At 42.8% G+C, this 20401-nt stretch overlaps 1 protein-coding gene across 6 annotated transcripts in view; it reads right to left on the reverse strand.

Annotated features, from left to right (window-relative positions):
- The window catches only part of IQSEC1 (IQ motif and Sec7 domain ArfGEF 1), a 421691-nt gene that overhangs the window by 225820 nt on the left and 175470 nt on the right, over positions 1–20401 (reverse strand). For all 6 annotated transcript variants that reach the window (XM_063426958.1, XM_063426960.1, XM_063426956.1 and 3 more), the window contains one exon: positions 10264–10543. In XM_063426958.1, the coding sequence (XP_063283028.1) occupies positions 10264–10543 (280 nt within the window). The remainder of the gene's footprint in view (positions 1–10263; positions 10544–20401) is intronic.

The raw sequence follows: 20401 nt of genomic DNA on the forward strand, positions 1-20401 counted from the left end.
CCACCACCTAAAGGGAAGACCCAGAAGGGGACTCACCCTCACCTACGCCCCCTCACTGATGGCCTCGATAAGGATTGTCACACTCAATGTTCGGGTACTCAACACGCCTGAAAAACGATCCCTGACACTTAATGAAATACACAAGTTAAAGGCAGATGTAGCCTTTCTGCAAGAAACACACTTTAAGCATAAGGCAGCTCCTGCATTACGAAATAGACACTTTCCAACCAGATACTATAGTAACTTCACCAAAACCAAAACCAGAGGGGTAGCAATACAACTCTCATCACATTCACCCTTCACGTACTCATCTAACAAAACTGACGACTCAGGCAGACTGCTGCTGGTAAAGGGTTAAATTGGCCAAACCACAGTCACCTTCGCAAACACATATCTCCCCAACAGACGCCAATGTAATACACTCAGAAAACACCTTAAGATCACTGAACAATTTGCGGAAGGCATTCTAATATTTGGAGAAGACTTCAACTTATCACCAGATTCCCTCCTAGACACGACCTCTAAAATAACAAGATACCAGAAATCAGCACGCCAGCAAATGACGAAACTACTAGACCAAGCCCAACTATATGATGGCTGGTGCACCACCCACCCGACTGACAAAGACTACTCCTACTACTCGCACGTATCACACATATACTCCAGACTGGACTTGGTCTTTGTCCCACATAGGTTCCTCCACCTTATACAATCTAGCAACTACGGCTCAATAACGTGGTTAGACCATGCACCTCTGTCCCTAGACATAACGATCCCCACTCTACCTCACAAATCATTCCAATGGAAACTAAACTACTCCTGAACAACCGAGACGTAGTCGCTCACATAACAGAATCCCTTCATACCTACTTCGCCACAAACACAACTCTTCCCCCCACCCCGCTCACATGGGAAGCACATAAATGCGTATTGAGGGGGGAGCTGATTGCGTTGGCATCCAGACATAAGAAAATAAGGGAGGCCAAAATCTAACTCCTTAAAGAAGAAATTAGAGCCCTTGGAAATAGGCACAAACAGGACACAAGACTGAGCACTTACACAGACCTGATAACTAAGAGATCAACATTACAGGACATGGTAAATGCCAATATCAAACATGCTCTCCTACGCACAAAACACTCATATTATACCAAAGGGAGCAAATGTGGCCGCCTACTTGCTAACACCCTGAAACAACAAAGGCAATCGTCCTTTATCTCTAAAATCAAGACCACCTCGGGTACCCTATCCTACAAACTCACTAACATCATGGCTTCCTTCCATAACTTCTACACCAAACTCTACAATATCAGGGACTCCCCACCCTCAGAAAAGGACTTGACCAACTGTGGCAGCTATCGGCCGATATCCCTGATCAACCTGGACCTAAAACGGTTCACGAAGATCCTGACGAACCGCCTGCGCCCTATACTGCAAACTCTGATCCACCCTGACCAAGCTGGATTCGTCCCAAATAGGAAAGCTAAACATAACATCACGAAACTCCTAAACCTCATACACATCGCGAAACAGAGACCGGTCGATAGCCTCATACTATCCATTGACGCAGAAAAGGCTTTCGACCTCGTAGACTGGACACTACTAATAACCACTCTAAGAGCACTGGGACTAGGTCCTTGTTGGATACACTGGATCCAAGCTATATATTCCACCCCTACTGCTCAACTCCGAATTAATGGCCAACTTTCAGATCCAGCTCACATACGGAACGGGACGAGACAGGGGTGTCCGCTGTCTCCACTCCTCTTTATCCTTGTCCTAGAGCCATTTCTGAATGGGATTAGGGACAACCCAAACATTCAGAGCATATCTGTCCAACAGCAGAATATAAAATTTCTGCATTTGCTGATGATCTTCTCTTTACCATCCAGGCACCCGAATCATCGATACCTCCCCTGATGAAGAAACTCTCCCTATACAATGCACTCTCAAACTTTCAGGTTAACTTCTCCAAAAGTTAAATACTTACATTGACGATGACCCCTCAGATGTGGGCACTCCCTTAAGTCCGAATTTCCCTTCACATGGGCAGACAAACCCATTGTATACCTCGGTGTCCGCCTGTCAGCTGACTTAACATCCATCTATGATCTAAACTACGAGCCGTTATACCATTCTATCTCCAAAGACTTACAGGCAAGGTAAAAACCACACTTTTCCTGGCTCTGCAAAATAAACATCCTTAAAATGAACACACTACCAAAAATACTGTACCTTTTCCAAACCCTATCTATAGCCGTACCCAAATTATTCTTTGCCAAGCTCCCAGGCCTCTTCACCTCATTCATCTGGGCGCATATGCAACCCAGGCTCTCATACGAAGTACTTACTAGACAAAAGTCCTGTGGAGGCCTAGGTCTCCCACACATGGAGAGATACTACAAAGCTAACGTAATGTTAACAAGAATATACGAATGGTCCCAATACCCACGACTGGACAAAACTAGAAGCCGCCATGTTTAAACTCCCCATCCACACGATTCCCTGGCAAAAGGCTCACCCCATGCAGCTGCTCTAAGACCACGACACGCACCTCACGATACCACCCACACTCAAGACATGGGATAGACTGCGTGAGAATCTCAATATGTCCCCACACCCATCCCCACTATACCCAATCACCCACAACCCACTATTCCAACCAGGATTGCTTGCCGCAAACTACCGAGGCTTCAAAGATGCTTATGACCAGACATACCTTACTCTAGGATCTATACTAGATGGTAACTCACTTCGAAAGCTACCCGACCTCACAAATTCAAATACCCGATCTACAATGCAAACATTCCACTATGCACAATTGCACCACTTCCTAAAGACAGACACACAACTCCTCAGGGGGTCCAGACCCCTCTACGACTTCGAAACACATTGCAAAACCCGGAACGTTAAAACTAAGCAGTTCTCGACTTTCTACAAAACCCTCCAGAAAGACCACATTGCCCACCCACCCACCCAAGTTTACCACCTCATAGACCGAGGACCTCAACACACAATTCACATCAGCACAATGGACATCTATATTTAGCCAAATACAGCCAAGACATCTATTTGTACCACAATTCAGGAAAGTGGTTATAAGAGAATCTAAAGATGGCATTACTCCCCAGCTAAACTACACGCTCTGCTCCCCAACACCCCAGATGTTTGCTGGAAATGTGCCCAACCAGGTGCGTCCTTGGCCCACATCTGGTGGCATTGCCCTCAAACACAAAGATACTGGTTGAACATAGGGACAATGATCAGTACAGTAACGGGAATACAACTTCCCCACACACTCTGTTGCTCCTGATGCTACCCCACACCCTCACCAAAGCACATAGAAGACTTATAACCCACCTCCTCACAGCAGCCAACATACTCATTCCAGTAAAATGGAAAAATCCCTCTACCCAGACGATCAGGGAATGGATATTCAGAGTAGACGCACTTAAAATAATAGAAAACCTACAGGCCTCAGTGACCCACAAGTTATCCATCTTCCAAGAAGTATGGGAGCCATGGACGCAATTTATGTCCCTATCTAATGTTGTCCCATGACACCTCAACCAGGAACATCTTCACCACCCACCAGTCCATAAGACAAATGGACTGCCGGACGCCTAAATTCACCCCTTGATCTCCTCTCTGTCCCCCCCCCCCCTTTTGCCCCTTTGCTCCTCTCTTTCTATTGTGCGATATGAATTACATACCTTAAAAACAGACACAGCTACTAGACACAAAAGGCCGCTACTAGTTGTCTCCCGACCCTTGAGGCCTGTCGCCGGTCCATGAGAAAGATACCACCAGTATATAGCAGGTATGCTAGACCCATACTGGCCCGATCTTGACCACGTAGCCCCTACCTACCTGGGAACCCAGATCACAATTGACCCTTAATGATCAATTGAGCTTACCCAAACCGTCCTTGAACAGATGGAAAACACTGAAAACGACTAAGGTATACTATATTACGGGTAACTCCAAACTTAACAAGCTCATATAGCGAAGCATAGGGGGATAATGAGACCGTCACAGACATCCTACTAGACACCCTCCACCAGACGGTACAATGTCTGTGGTCCATTATGTACTATATGATATGTATACCACCACTGTACTGTAAAGTGACAACAACATAAAGGACCTATGTATCACTCATAGTTTTATTTATGCCCTCTAGGTCGATATACTTACTCTATCGAGCAATACACAATTCTCTCTAGCAGTATGTACCTGACAGTCAATCACAATGACTCCAATGATTTCTGAGATGCTGTATAATAAGCTATGGCCCTTGCATGGGTCCCCTCCAACGATGTAAATGGATTGTATGTGAGAAATGCTAATCATCTCCCTATGTATCCCTGTGATTTCTTTTTATGTAAACAATAAAAGTTTATAAAAAAAAAATCAAAGTGGCCCTCTTTGACCATTTGAAATGTTGGAAGGTATGTACAGTGTGTAACAAAGCTTTATCAACTGCACTGTGACAAATACTATATTTTAGATTTGGTATTTTACTTTAAAGGGACACTATAACCACCCAGACCACTTCATTTAAATGAAGTGTTCTACTTGCTTTGCCCCTGTCATTTTAGCCCTGTGAAGAAAAACACAGCCGTTTCAGAGTAACTGCAATGCTTTGTTGTTTTTTTGTTTGTTTTTGTTTTTGTTTTCTGGGCTAATCAACATCTAGTGGCTATCTAACTGTCCTGGATTTCAGTGGAGCAAAACTCCGCTCTCCGACATTGGACGTCTTCACACTTTGCATGAGGACATCTAAAGTTATCTATGTGCCATGGAAACAGCTCCGATGTTCGTGCACATGCATTGAAAGCGATAGGGAGCTGCATACAGCTCCATTACTGCATAAACCCCTTTAGGAAAGCATTCCTGTGGCAGAAATGCCTCTGCCATGTGTTCTTGGAGGGGCCTGCTTACCAGCCTCAGGACTATGGCCCCTTGCAATAGACCTGGCTAAAATACTTTAAAAAGGCTCTGTTTGTGCAATTGGGATTATATGTTTCGGTTCCCGAAAAGCCGCACGAACCAGAGACCACCCAGGAGTTTGTTAAGCCTAATTGACACTTTGTGTCAGAACCTGTCTGAACGCATTGCCGGATCCTCGCAGTTACTTCCGAGTTCGGCAATTAACTCCACCCACATAATGACGTGCAGCTTCCTTGCCATATAGGGAAGACGCACCTAAGTCTAATTGCTTGGTCATTTTGCCGTGTGAGGGGAACGCTCATCTAAGCTCCTGATTCTCAGCGGTTATTACTTGAATTAACTTTGTTCCTGCTTTCTCAAAGACTCATAATTCAAAGATTCATAATCTCTCAAGTATTCTGGAAGTAAGGATTAACTACTGAGGATCTTCTTCCTAAAAACAACCTGAATGCAAATAATATATAACTTACTTTCTTTGAAGTATCTCCTGCTTTCACCTTCTGGCTAACTTTTGCTGCAGGCTGCAACTTACTCTTTAGTTTCATCTCTACAATTGACTCCTCAATGTATCACTGATATTGATTACTAATCCTGCTACAATACCTTCCATGGACATTGTTTAATATTGCCTTTGGGCATTATCACGAATAGCAAGCCTTCTCTCTAATTATTGAGGACTAATTCTCAGCTATTGTTGCTGCTTATGTCAAACCTCTGCAGAGATTTTTTTTTTTACTTCTGCCTGCTTCTGCTTCAACACTAATAATGTGGACATGAATTGCTTTTGCTTATTACGATCTCTGTGGAAGAACTATAGATCTTGCTTATATTGCCTGCTACTATATCTGTCATAAAACCAGTGGACTATAATGTATTATAATTAGTCTAATCCTGCAAAAGATACTTCAAATGCTTCTTTACTTCAGCATATTATGCCAATGACCTAATGCTACTCGTTTAATTGTCTCTGCTTTTGTATAACAGAGTTAAAGTCTCTCAAACTTTCTTTAGATCAAATTAAAGACTTCTAAACCAAGAAAAATCAATTTCCCCCCTTTCAATTCTTAAAGGCACAGTTACAACGTATTTCTGCAGTTGTGTTCCAGAAAACTCTAATTTCCCTTTTTGGAAGTCATAACACTTTGTAACACTTTCCACCTCAGTGTTCTAAGTGTTCGTCTGGGTGGAGGCCATCTTGTTCCTTGGTCGTCGAGTTCATGGAACTGTTTTCGGACACTGAAACTCCCCAATACCGCTGGACTTCCAGGATCGTCTGCGTTCGGTTCTACACAAGTTAGAAGGACATTGTTCGGTGGAAATGTTCCCACAAACAAGGTGAACAAGCTCCAGGGAAAGAACATTGATTATGTTCGGTAGTTTGGTTTTTAAACTACCGAACTAGACCGACCGCAAGCCCTGATTCTCTGGAACTGTTTTGGGCATGGGACCATGCGTGCGGTCGGTCAAATTATGACTGCCAGGAAATTACTGAAGCCCTGAACCGATCTGGGTGATTTTTGGACTTGTTGGTCACCCAGATCGGGGCTATCGGGGGATGTAACTTTGTGGGGGATTGGTGTGTTTTTAAAGGTATTTTTGGGGTTTTATAAAAATGTATATTTTCTGTGCCTGGAGATAATGGAGTTTAATACAGTGCTGACTCAATTATCTCCTAGGCACAGAGGAGGGATTATCTTGTTTTATGTGGGATTGTCCTGGACCTGAGAGCCAATGTAATTGTGTGTATGTTTTTACTGTTATCTACTCTCAGGTCCAGGGGGGAGTGCCCGTTGCATGGGGACCTGCATATAAGGCCAGTTGTAGCTACCAATAAACGAGTTCCGGTTTACCATCAACACAGAGCCCGTCTTGTGATTGTAGGGAAAGCTATACCAGCTATAATTCCTGCTCCTTGGACTGTTCTCTGGATTGCTATAATCACTAACTTGTAAGAGCTACACAGCTATACCTTGCTATACTCTCTTGGAGGAAATGTCTTCTCACTTGGAGCTGGATCCCTGACTTGGGTCCACTGTGAGAAGGGACAGCGAGACCCAAGCCAAGCTGCAGGGACTATGGTGCTTATGGTGTCCGGTAAGGTGTTGATGGTACTCGGCGACTGCTAGGAAGCAGTGATTTGCAGAGGCACCCAGTCGGGGTTCCAGACGGTACATCACAATTCCTAGAGGGAAAGCCTGAATGCGCTAACCATGTAGTCGCAGAAATGCAGGTTTGTATGTGTGTCATATTATGAGATACCTGTACAGCAGGTTCAAGTCGTTTTAGCTTGCATAGCCCTACACCCTGTTCCAAATTATTATGCAAATTCTATTTAAGTGTCACAAAGATTAAATATTTTGTTTTTTAGTTTAACTCGTGGATGGCATTGTGTCTCAGGGCTCTTTTGATCACTGAAAACAATCTCGGACACCTGTGATAATTAGATTGCCAGGTGAGCCCAATTTAAGAAAAAAATACTAAAGGTGGGTGTTCCACATTATTAAGCAGAGCACCATTTTCATGCAATATGAGGAAGAAAATGGATCTCTCTGCTGCCGAAAAGAGTGAAATAGTTCAATGCCTTGGACGAGGTATGAAAACATTAGATATTTCACGAAAACTTAAGGGTGATCATCGCACTATTAAGAGATTTGTGGCTGATTGCATAATAATTTGGAACAGGGTGTATTTCAACTCAATTAGTTGAGTCAGATATTTCATGGAGCTTTAAAGCAGTGGTTCCCAGCACAGGCAGACTTCAATTAGAGAAAAAATTCCAAGGCATCCATACGTTATTTTTTACTTTTGTCAACAGCTTAAAATTTCACACAGATAAATTCTTACTAAAGAGATATGGTTACTTCAAGTCAAACTGACTTGTTAATCTTCATTGATTTGCACATGGAAATCCAAAGTTTAATGCAGACATTTAATAAAAATAGAAATTTTAAAGGGACTCTCTAGTGCCAGTAAAACAAACAGTTTTTCTGACACTGCAGGTCCCCTCTCCATCCCACCACAAGTTGCTAAAGGGGTTAAAACCCCTTCAGTGACTTACCTTTATCCAGCGCCGATGTCCCTTGGCACTGGTTCAGGGTCCGCCCACGCTCCTCCCCCGCCAACGTCATCCGGCGGCGGGGGAGACCTAACGCGCACATGCATTAGACCTCCCCATAGGAAAGCATTGAAAAAGGCTTTCAATGCTTTCCTATGGGGATTTCAGTGACGCTGGAGGTCCTTGCATAGCGTGAGAACGTCCAGCGATGCTATAGCACAGAAAGTCTGTGCTATAAACCCGGAAGTGCCCTCTAGTGGCTGTCTACTAGACAGCCACTAGAGGAGGAGTTAACCCTGCAATGTAATTATTGCAGTTTATGAAAAACTGCAATATTTACAGTTGCAGGGTTAAGGGTAGTGGGAGTTGGCACCCAGACCATTCCAATGGGCAGAAGTGGTCTGGGTGCCTGGAGTGTCCCTTTAAGGACTACATCACTGAAATCAATGTGTTTGCCGTACACTGAGGGGGCTTGAGGCATACTGGTTCATAACCATTGCTTTAAATGCTTGATATGATGGAATGATTGTCTCATTGGTGGTTATGTGGCTAAATATATTTTTTCTGATAACAGGCACATTTTAAAGCAAGGTAAATAGTGTATAAAGCATGTGCTAGTTTGTTTGGAATGATTTAAACATATGCAATCTCATTAAAGGGACACTGAAGTCACCCAGACCACTTCCTCTCAAAGAGCCCTGTAAGCACCAAAACAACTTTAGCTTAATTATGCAGTTTTGGTGTATAGATCATGCCCATGCAGTATGTGGCGAAACCAGCTTCGCCACTGTGAACTGGAGAGGCCTGGCTGCTAGCCTCCTACCCTGCGACTACGGCCCATGGACATATTGCTCTATAAACACTATATTTGGGCATGTAATAATTTATATTGCTGCTACTGGCCCTTTAAAATCAGCGATGGACATATTGGGACTTTTGGGACTAATGTCCCTTTAAGACTTTGTAACATATCACAGTAATACTGTCTTAAATATTATGTAGGTATTTATGTGTTCAGTTAAACTGGGGATATGTAGAAATGTGTGTTTTATGTGTTAAATGTATCAGTATGTAATTTTATGTCTTTTACTGTCTTTTTGCAACCATGTGGTTAATGGAGTCTGACTCTAGTCCTAGATAATTGGATTACTTCTCCAATTATCTCCAGGGCAGAAGGGAGGAAGCCGGGATGCATTGTGGGGGATGTTTTACTTCTGTTTGAGCCAGATTGTGCCATGCTGCAAGCCAGGGCCCAAAAGATACTTTTAGTAACTTTTAAACCCCTGTTCGGATTCATGCCATTTTTTAATATGTTGTTCCCCTGAATGGATTGATTGTGGATATGTATTTTTATGTGAATGTGATGTATGGTTTTAAAGTTATGAAAGTTGTGTAAAAGTATATTTTACTCTGTATGCATAATGGGATTATGTGTCACACTAAGGGGAGGGGATGTGTGGGAGGTAACATCTATGTCATTGGTTCTTTTATGCCTCCCCCTGGGTGTGGCCTGTATGTGTGAGTTGGAAATAAAAGCCAGACTGGGTGTCCCAGTCTAGAGTTCTTGCTTAACCCTCAAAGCGATGTGTCGTCTCGGTCTTTGGGGGAATGGGATTGTATGCTGACTGCCAAGAGTGTAAGCCGATGTCTGCTTTTCTTGTTCAGCTGTTCCAGTGTTCGTGTGGTTCCAGTCGGGAGAATGGTGTTTGCAGTAGCTGCCTGTGCATCTGGAAAGGGGATTATCGCCTAAACTGGGTTTTATCCTCTTGTAAGTGAAACGGTCCGTTACACAGTATAACTGCTCAATTCTCTGTAGCCCTTGCAACACCTCCCCTGCCTGTGACTCACACAGCCTACATTAAAATAGGGATTTCATTTTCAGACAGCACAGTGTGTTTACTTTAGAATTTAATTGAACTTAATTCACACACAGGTGGTCTCTAAAAGATCTAGCAGGCTTTTAACAAAATAGGAGATATTAAATCTAAACACACAGTGCAATAAAGGGTTGTCAGACCTGTATATAACTAGGTTATATAATCACAGGTTTCTATTCTTAATGCTATAGTGGTCCATTAAACACACCAAACAACGGAAAGCAACATTTCTAAAGCCTCCATGTCCATGTAATGCTCTCACTACATCACATTATGGCTATCAAAATGTAAAAAGGACATTATTTAGTATTGATTTCAAGTAATGGCTTTATTTGCAGGCCATACTTAAAGATGTATATACCATAAATAATACAGTACCTGCTTGTCCTGAAGATCTGAAGACAGTTCATAGCTCTCTGAAAGTGATCTTGATCTTTTAATGGCTTCCTCCTCGGCATGCTTCCTTAGAATAGAAGTACAGTGCTGGAGCTTTGGTCTGCGTGACCGCTGACCAGGGGACACAGAATATAAACTGTAAGATGGATGGTCATACTGGTCCGGACTAATTGATGAGCTATGAGTTACAGCTCCTTCGTGATAAATTGTTGAGTTGTCTAAAGAAGCTCCTGCCTCACTTCCAGGAATATCGCCTTCCACACTAGGAAAAAAGCAAATAAAAACCATTTATAACTAAGTTTAAGATACGATCAAAACATTGAGTCAATATTAAAATGTATGGAATATGACTTCACAAATTCAAATACTTGTCTAAAAATAAATATTTACCAGAAATGCAGCTAAACCATCAATTTAATAGAATACAAAACATGTCTTGCAGATGAAAAATACCATGTGATCTAGAGCATGGATATGCATGAGTAGTAGAGATTTAATATTTAGAAAAGTTTTCAATAGTCAGATTTCATTCAATCAGCATAAGCACTCTAGCCTGCCAGGAGTAAACTGCTCCAGACCCTGGTAATGGGGCTAACTTTTTAGCAACGGTTTTCCCCCTTACCTGGGTACACCGTAACCAACGCTATAATCACCAGAAAAATTACAGTTTAACACAGTTGTTCTGGTGGCCAAAGTATATCCCTGCAGGTATTTTAATGTAAACACTGCCTTTACTGCCTAAAACACCTCTAGCTGCCGTCGCTCAGCACCTCTAGTGCCGTTCCTCAAATGGTCACTAGAGGTGCTTCCTAGATCAGTGCTGCACAACGCTCTGCATTGAGGCGCTGTTCGTTCCTCATAGAGATGCTGATTGGCCCCACACGAGCACATTAGCCTTCCATAGGAAAGCATTGGATTGGCTGAGATAATCAAAATTGGTGATTTCAGCCAAGGTGGAGGAGCCAGCCGCGACCAGACAAGCGGTGCGCTTGAAAAAGGCAAGGAGACTTTCATGGGAGGGCCAAATGTGGACAAAACTGAACATACATTTGTATTCCTGACTCTACAGTGTTCCTTTAAGCTGTAGTGTTTCTGTAGATTATATCACCCCTTTAAAAATTGTATATTTGTTTTTGAAAATAAAGCTTTGTTAGTTGTTTTTTTTAAATGGCTGCTGACTTTTTTAGTTGGCTCCTAAATTCCAAGCAACTTTGTCCAGCTCTGCTGTTAATCCAGAAAAAGACAAAAATAAATAAGTGATGGTCAATAATGCCACAAAAAAGGGTGGGGGGGAGGGGGAATCCATCTTGGCCCCATAATAGTAAACAGATTTCTCCTTGGATCAACAAATCTGGATCTACAACCAGCGCAAATATTGATTAAAAAATAATATTGGGGGGGGGGGGCCTGACCGCCCAGCCGGATGGACATGGGGCACCTCGGCTCGGCTATTACCTTTTTCCTCCGAAAAAAAAACTATCAACAGCCACAAAAAGGCAAAGGGGACACGAGCAACTACCCTTGACGTCAATATCAGCCCCGTCCTGCCGGTAAAGCTGAGGTTAGGCAACTGGGATTGAGGCTCTGGCGGGAGAGGCGGCCGATCTCCCATGCTTAGTCCGGCGGGACCTCTCGCACGACTACTAAGGGCCCCGTTCTCCCCCCCCCCTGTGGGCCGGGGGGGTTATCCAGGACCCCACCAGAGAGGCGGTGACCGCATCTACCATCCGAGCGGTGACATGATCACACAAGGACCGCATGGCAAAATCCAAGATGGCCGCCGCGCCCATTGCAAGCCGGAGAACAAGCTCCGGACTACATAATCGGAAGCTGCCAGTCCCTGTGTCATCGGCAGACCTAGGGGGACTTTACCAGGACTCTCACTCTGCCCACACAGAGAGGAGCAGCGGTCACAGCACTTGCATGAGCCTCCTGTGTGATTAAAGTTACATTTACACAGCAGGAGATAAAAACTTCTAAAGTAAGTTAAAGTGGAAAATGTATTCATACTTACCGTAATTTTATTTTCTTGGCTATGTATTCATGGCAGCATTTACAACATGGGTTAGCTCTGCCCCTTACAGCCGATAGGACAGGAAAAACACTCAATTCTTTAAAGGAGGACCCCTTCCTAGGATCCCCAATCAGTACCAAGCTCTACAGAAAAGTATAAACACATGCTAACAAAAGGGAGGGACGAAGCCAACATTGCTGCAAATAAATGTATTCAAATAAACAAATACATTAACTGTGACGAGCACTATGAACTGAATTGAGGACTTGACGTCCAAAGTGAGTATCATTAGCGGATCGAACGTCCAACTGATAATGCCTGATAAAGGTGTTAACAGAAGACCATGTGTCAGCTCTGCAAATACTGTCTGGAGAGAACCTTGCCACAGAAGCCCAAGAGGCAGAAACGGCTCGGGTGGAATGTGCCTTGATACCCACAGGTAGAAGCATATCTTTTATAAAATCATACATCATACCTCATACCTACGACAGGCACTATAGACCAAATCGCCGAACCATATAAGTCACATGAATGTGTTAAAATTCTATCTTTACTGTCTTGCCACGACCTACCTTATCTCACCAATACTCTAATATGGAGACTCAACAAACAAACTGTGTATCAGAACTGTGAATTGAAATTTTGTACGGTGAATTGAATTTTTTTATACTATGTACTGTTACTTTATACACAATAAAAAAAAAAAAAAAAAAAAAAAGGAAACCGGAAAAACAAGAAATATAGTGCAGATGGTTCCCAAAAATAGACAATTGATGGTAATAAATGACTGAAACCACTCACATGGACTGGAGCCTATGCGGTATTGGCTCTGTAAATAGATCCTTTATGCTCTTTGGGTAGCAAACACACCCCTTAATCCCAGGCAGTATCACTCCAGGAATATACAACGAGAAAGAACAAAAAAACGGCTGTGTAGAATAGCACATACTATATTAATATAAAAGGTGGAAATAGTTGCACTCACCTTCACCAGAGCCCTGGAATCCTTGATTCGATATAGAATAGTAAATGGACCCTCCCATGCTGTCTGCAATTTGTTCTTTGAGGTCTCTGTGACCCCAACTCCCCTTCCCAGCCATCTTGGATCAGAGCTAGGGGGCCGCACACTCTATGTCCATTGTAGCGGAGGCCTGATATTCCACAGGTTAACTCCACTATAGATCCCAGTGAGGCTCAGGAACAAGTAGTAAAAACACCATGAAGCAGTAATTCCAGCAAATAAAGTAATCGATGAATTTCCCCATACAGATCCCAATGACTGGACGACACACAGCATCAGGAGCAGAACTGACTTTTAATCCTTATAAAGCATTCTCCCATGCAAGGGAGGGATTCACATTAATTAGGACAGTATCCAATGGTATAACCGTTACCTCCCACACATCTCCTCCCCTCAGTATGACACTTAATCCCATTACACATACTGTAGTTTTCCCCCAGATCTGAATGTACCCTAAAACAAGTAGTTACAATAATCCTGGGGATACCCCCTGGTAGCCCTGATCTGGATGACTAACATATCCAAAAATCACCCAGATCGGTCCAGGGGTTCGGGAGTTAGGTGGAGGGTGTAATTTGACCGACCGCACACGAGGTGGTATCCGAGAGTTCCATTGGTTTTGGCCCTGCGGTCAGTCTTCATTCGGGAGGTAAAATGCACATTAAATACTGCCATCCACGATTAATCTTGGATTCGTATGAATCCCCTTGTTCGGTACTTTGAATCTACCGAACGGGGGGCTGATTAGCCTTCCCGTTCGTGAGTTACGGAGCCATGGAGGTCTCAGCGGTGTTCGGGTAATTGAGTGTCCGATTTGAGTTCCAGACACTCGACGACCAAACACCGCTGAGATTTGCGTGCATAAGATGGCCGCCGCCACGCGTTCGTATACCGAACGGCGGCCACCCAGATACATCACTAAAGTACCGATTAACCTGCGGTTAGAGAAGTATGAACTCTTAATAGGGTACACACTTCTCTCTGGGGTGGTCTATTGGTTCGGTAGTTTACATTCGTATGGAGTACGGATGGAAACTACCGAACAATCACATGAATCCCACATACATTTTACATATAGAAACAGAAATAACACACGAATTGCAATAGCATTACAGTCTTTTAGGACAGCCTTGATACCATCTGCTACATCCATAGAGGAGCTCAAATGGGCAGAAGCCTGTGGATTCCTGTGGCACCTCCCTGTAAGCAAACAGGAGGTGTGGCAGGTATCGCTCCCAATCCTTCCTGTGGCTCTACAAAGGTCCTCAGCATCTGTTTGAGGGTCCCATTAATCCTCTCACACAAGCCATTTGTTTGGGGGTGCTAGGGGCTGGTCACTAGATGTTCTACCTGCACCCTTTTACAGAGGGACTGCATCAGATCCAAAGTGAAGTGGGGGCCTTGATCGTCTTATATTTTCTCTGTGAAATCCCTCATGGGAGAATAACAGAGCATCAGCCACCTTTTCAGCCCTGATAGATGATAGGGCTATTGCCTCTGGGTAGTGAGTGGCATAATCTACCACTGTTAATATATATTGCTTTGCCTGAACTTCTGTGAGTCTCAAGGGGACAGACAATATCAGATTCTCTCAAATGGTTCCCCAACTATAGGAAGGAGTGCTAGGGGAGCCTCACCAACTTCCACAGGCTTTCTCACCCTCTGAAAATAGCAATTAAAATGCCACAACGCGTTTCTCCCCTTTCTCACTTGAAACACGTTGTGGTATTTTAATGTAAGGTATTTTGGCCACTTTCAACTTGTGAGTCAGCCATTTTACTCTTTTATTTATTTTTACCTGGCACCAGAGTTTTTATTGTTCCAGTGAGAATTTTACTCCAAAGAATCCTTGGTAGGGATTATACCAGTCAAGCTTTATCCATTGAGCAGTCTGCCTGCTCAATAAAATGTGAGTAACCACTTGGTATTTTATTACTTCACTTCTGGCTTTTATTCAATAAGCACTATTATTGTTTCTTTTAAATTTCATATGGTCCTTATACCAACAAGATATCCATCCACTATAAAACTTCACGAATCCCATAAGTGGGGATTGTACCACTGTATGCCATCCACACTAGAGCTAGTCTTATAGCTCTGGAAAACGTGAGTAGGACAATATAGACCTTTTAAAAGAGTACTTAGTACCTGTTGGGATATACTGCACCATTATTTGCTGTCTTTTTGTTTTTTTCATACGGATTTCACGAATATCCCATGTCCATACGTTACTGAACAATACTTCCCCTGACAAGATTGCGATTGACTTCTTATACAAGGTTTTATTTGCTGTATTTATCAGGCATAAACTCTTTTGGACTTACTCTTTGGACTCTTGATTATTATTTATTATCCATATTTTAAACTCTTTTTTTTTTTTTTTTATCTTGTATGTATTTTCTCTTTTATAGTGTCTTGTATATGTCCTTGTATAGTTTATAATCAGGTTTATTTATTTATTTATATTTTATTTCCCCTGTGGCGCCGCCTCCCCCTTCACATTTTTTTAATTTTGTCTACTCTATAGGGCCTGTGAGGGAGTCCTATTGTTCAGGTGTGCTGCCTTATATTTATCTCTGTAAGATCTAGTACATTAGCGCTGATCCTTTGTACATATTTCCCACCCTCTGACACTCAAGGCAGGAACGGTAATAATTTGCCACATTCGTGCCCATACCAGGCCAATAAAAGTGGTGGGACAAGCAAGACTTAGTCCGCACCATCCCTAAATGCCCAGCCATGTGGATGGCGTGAGCCACCTTCAGCAGCTGGTCCCGGTACCTCTGGAGCACCACCAGCTGCCAATCTGTTACCCAGGGCTCTTGCCCCTCAGTAGGGATGGTTTCCCTGTATAACCTCTCGTTATCCCAGTACAATCTCTTCCTATCCCTGTCTGTGAGTCGCTGCCTAGCACATTTCCTCAATACCTCTATCGTAGGATCTGTTTGTTGGGCCCGCTGGAATTCGGGACTCTGTGCCTCGGTCTCAGAGTCAATAGGGTGTTCGGACACAGATTAATGCCCCCGAACTACAGGAGGGGATGGTAACGAGGCGCGAGACTCCCTCGTTCCCCCATCTGGATGCTCTCCTGTGGACATATGCTCTGAATCTGCAGGCTGAGTCAGCCCCTGCTCCCTACTCTGGTAAGACCGCTGCCGGGTTACCACAGCTACAGTGGAAACCTCTGTTTCTCCTTCCCAGTGACTTGCAATTGGCACATTCTCACAGGGTACCACAGACAAGCTTGGTTCTGGCACAGACCCCTTCCTGCTCCCCAATTCAAATATACACGTTCCCTTGGCACTGCAGAACATATTCCCCCAATCCCCTTTATGGCTAATATCCTGCCAGGGATGAAGTCCTCAGAGCGCACTAGCTCTGGAAGCACAAGAGTCACATCTGCCCCAGTGTTCCTGAGTCCCACAGTTACATTCTCTCCCACTGTAACAGGCTGCCGGTTCACATTAAAATATTTAAAAGGTTTTTACCAATACTTCATAGGGCTTATTCCTGAAAATGAGATAAAAAGACCATAGGGTAATACAGTAAAACACTAATATTAAAACACCTCTTTTTGGTCAAACTCACATTTGTCTGAGTCACTTAAAAGCTGACAGACTAAACAGCAGAGAAGAGCATCTGTATTGGTGGATATCTGTTCAGAATTCGGGATACTTCCTTTAGTGCCACACGGAAACCACTCCAAAAGACCCAGGATGCAGGATCACTTTAAGGTTACTTTATTGCACACAAATAACAAATTCTATAAAAAACAGGATAAGTCCACCAAAAATATCGCCACCTGACGCGTTTCGGCGTTACAGCCTTCTTCAGAAGCGGTGATTCTGCTCTTCTCCATTCCGTTGCTTTTAAATCTAAAGTTTTTGGCGCAGTTTTTCCCCTCCGGTAAAGTACTTCCGCATTCGTCATTGGTACTCGACAGACCTGTTCGGCGCATCTGTTTGGCATCCTTGCGCCATGACGTCGGGACGTGATAGTAATCCCAGGGGTTGCCGGCGGCCATCTTTAAAAGTCCGTTTGCAATACTGTTTGCCAGGACTGCTCGTTCCAAAGTTCTTTTGGCAATAAATTCAATATTGTGACATATCTTTACACCAATATTCACATAAAAAATAGATTAAATAGGAAACTTCCCTCTATATAGATAAATAAAATGGTTAAATTGCACAAATAAAACTTATATATAATACAAATTTATACAATTTCAGCTTATGATGGATATACCCCAATCCTCCTAACAGGAAAAAAAAAAAAAGAAAAAAAAAAAAAAAAAAGGAAAAGGGGGGGGGAGGAAAAATTCAGAAAAAAGGGAGACATATTAAATAAAATAACATTAATATATTTAAAAAATAAAAAAATATATTAATTACAAACATACACGAGTTTATTTCAAAGTCGGCATTTAAGCCATTGGGTATCAGGGTATCTACATTAAAAATCCACCTCATCTCGCTTTTACTGAGGAGGTTTTCTATATCACCTCCTCTCCAGTGGGTTTTAACTCCTTCTATTCCTATAAATTCTATTCCACTGGCATTGCCACCATGGGCTTCCAAAAAATGTTTGGATACACTGTGTTGAAGAAATTTTCGATTAATGTTATAAATGTGTTCCCTAATACGAATTTTCAAAGCTCTTGACGTTTTACCAATATATTGGTATCCGCAGGGACACGTAACCATATATATAATATTTTTGGAATTGCATGTTAAAAATGATTTTATCTTATATTCTTGTTTATTAGTGAATGAGGTGAATTTTGTAATGTTCTTATTTTTATTAGTTCTTAAAGTGCACCCTCTGCATGACATGCAATAATAAAAACCATTTTCTCTTTTAAAAAACATTGACATTGGGTTATTATTACTATTTTCTTTGTCTAAAAAACTCGTAGTTAAAACCTGTTTAAAATTTTTTTTTTTTTTTTTTTTTTGCCCCTCTGTATATAATCCTAGGTTTATTACTTAAATATCGACAGATTTCTTTATCTTCTTCTAAAATATGCCAATTCTTATGTATTATTTTCCGTAAAGAATTGCTATTTGAACTAAAATTAAAGACTAAAGGTATTTCTTCATTTTCCTCCATATTTTCCTTATTTTTGTGTTTTCCTTTCAACATATTAATCCTTGGTTCTTCTTCTATTTGTGCACATATTGTTTTCAGGGAATCATAGTTATAGCCTTTTTCTACAAATTGGTCGATTAAAATTTTAGATTGGCATTTAAATTGATCCAGGTCTGTACAGTTCCGTCTCAATCTTAAAAACTGGCCTTTTGGTATGTTGGTAAGCCATGGTTTAAAATGACAACACACAATAAAACATCTGCGACTATCTCCTAGCGGTAGGAGCTGAAACAAAAGATGGCCTGCTAGGCCTGGTGATGGGGAGTCATGGTGGTGTGGTCTTCCAGCTGGATACTCCCTTGCCAAATCCTCTGCTCTGGTCCACTGTTGCTCTGTTGGCAGTGTGGAAATCTTCCAGCTCACCTGCCTACAATGCTGTTCTGGGGTTCTGGTCCAGCAGCCATTCCTGTACATCGGTGGGGCAGATCTGCAAAAACTGTTCTTTTATTAACCGGTCTTGCAAACTTTCCAAAGTGAACACTTTGCAAAGTCCTGAATTTCTTTTGGTACACCGCAGGAGTAAGGTTGTACCATTTTTGCAAGGCAACCTTAATTGTATCATAGTCCTGGTCAAATTCTGCTGGAAGCGCAGCTAATGCTTCCAGTGCAGGACCTCTGAGACCAGGGGTGAGGTACTTTGCCCACTGGTTATTTGGCAGCTTGTACTGCCTGCAAACATTTTCAAAACTGTGCAGGAAAACATCCAAATCACCATCTTTATCCAGAGCTGGAAAATGCTCTGCACGTGGTTTGGGTGCAGAAGAGTCTCTGGAATGAATACTTACAGGGGAGGCAGTCAACCTTTCCAAATCAGCCATTTTTAGTTTGTGCTCTCTGGCAGCTTGGCTGAGCCTGTATTGCTGTGTGACTTGTTTTTCTGAATACCTGCTATCTGACCTTGGATTGTCGCACAGTTGCTGCTTGAGTTTGGCCTGGACATTTTGTGTTTTTACAGGGACAAGTTGATCATTTTGGGTTCCATATATCCAACCCTGACACCTATACTCTTAGAGGATGACAGTTTGGGTTCTAACAGATCTAACATTTTTTTAAAAAGGGAAAAGCCCTGTGAACTATTTAGCACATCCACCAATTAGTTTTTAAAATTAAGGGTCATACCTATTTACATGTAGGTGTGGTGCACAGTATGTTGGAAGGAATGGAAGACAGACCAAAGGCCGCTTTTTAGAACATATGAACAATATTAGAAAAAGACTAGTAACACTCTGTTCCTAGCCATTACAATCAGTGTCCAGTTTTCAATCTCGGTCATCTCTCATTCACAGTTATTGAACAGCTAAAGTTGGATGAGAGGGGGAGAAATATGATGATGAAGATAAGGAGAGAGGAATTTTGGATTCATAGACTCCAAACATTACAATATAAGGATCTTAGGGGGGCGGAGCCAGCCACTGAATGAAGCAGTCACACATGTCAGGAGCTCCCAAAAGAGAGATTTGACTTTTTGCAGCCTAATTGCTACTAAAGAGCTTCTAACCCCCTTGCGAACTATATAACCACTATGGGGAAGAAATCCAAACTCCGCAGGAATGAAGCGACTCCCACCTCTCAAGATATCGGGGCCCTGCTCCGCGTTACAACTTCGCAGAGGCCTGCTAAGATGGCGCCCACACGGGAAGACTCTGACCACGCCACGGAAGACAGTGATCACAATGATTCAAGCTACTACGCTGATCGAGGGGAGCCCAGTAAGAGTACACCCCTCCGTGACCGCGATCCGAAGCCCGCGAGGGCGAATAAAAATGCCCAACCAGACCACTCTACCGCCAGTAAAGCAGATATTCAAAACATGGTGGCAGAGTTGAAGGCCTACTTCTCAGCAGATATAGCGCTGGTGCGGGAAGATATGGGAGTCATGACAGCGCGCTTGCGGGCGCTAGAGGAGGTTGACGATGCCACGACAAGCAAACAGGAGG

The sequence above is a fragment of the Pelobates fuscus genome, chromosome 7 (assembly GCF_036172605.1).
Source record: "Pelobates fuscus isolate aPelFus1 chromosome 7, aPelFus1.pri, whole genome shotgun sequence".
In the NCBI taxonomy this organism is placed as follows: domain Eukaryota; kingdom Metazoa; phylum Chordata; class Amphibia; order Anura; family Pelobatidae; genus Pelobates; species Pelobates fuscus.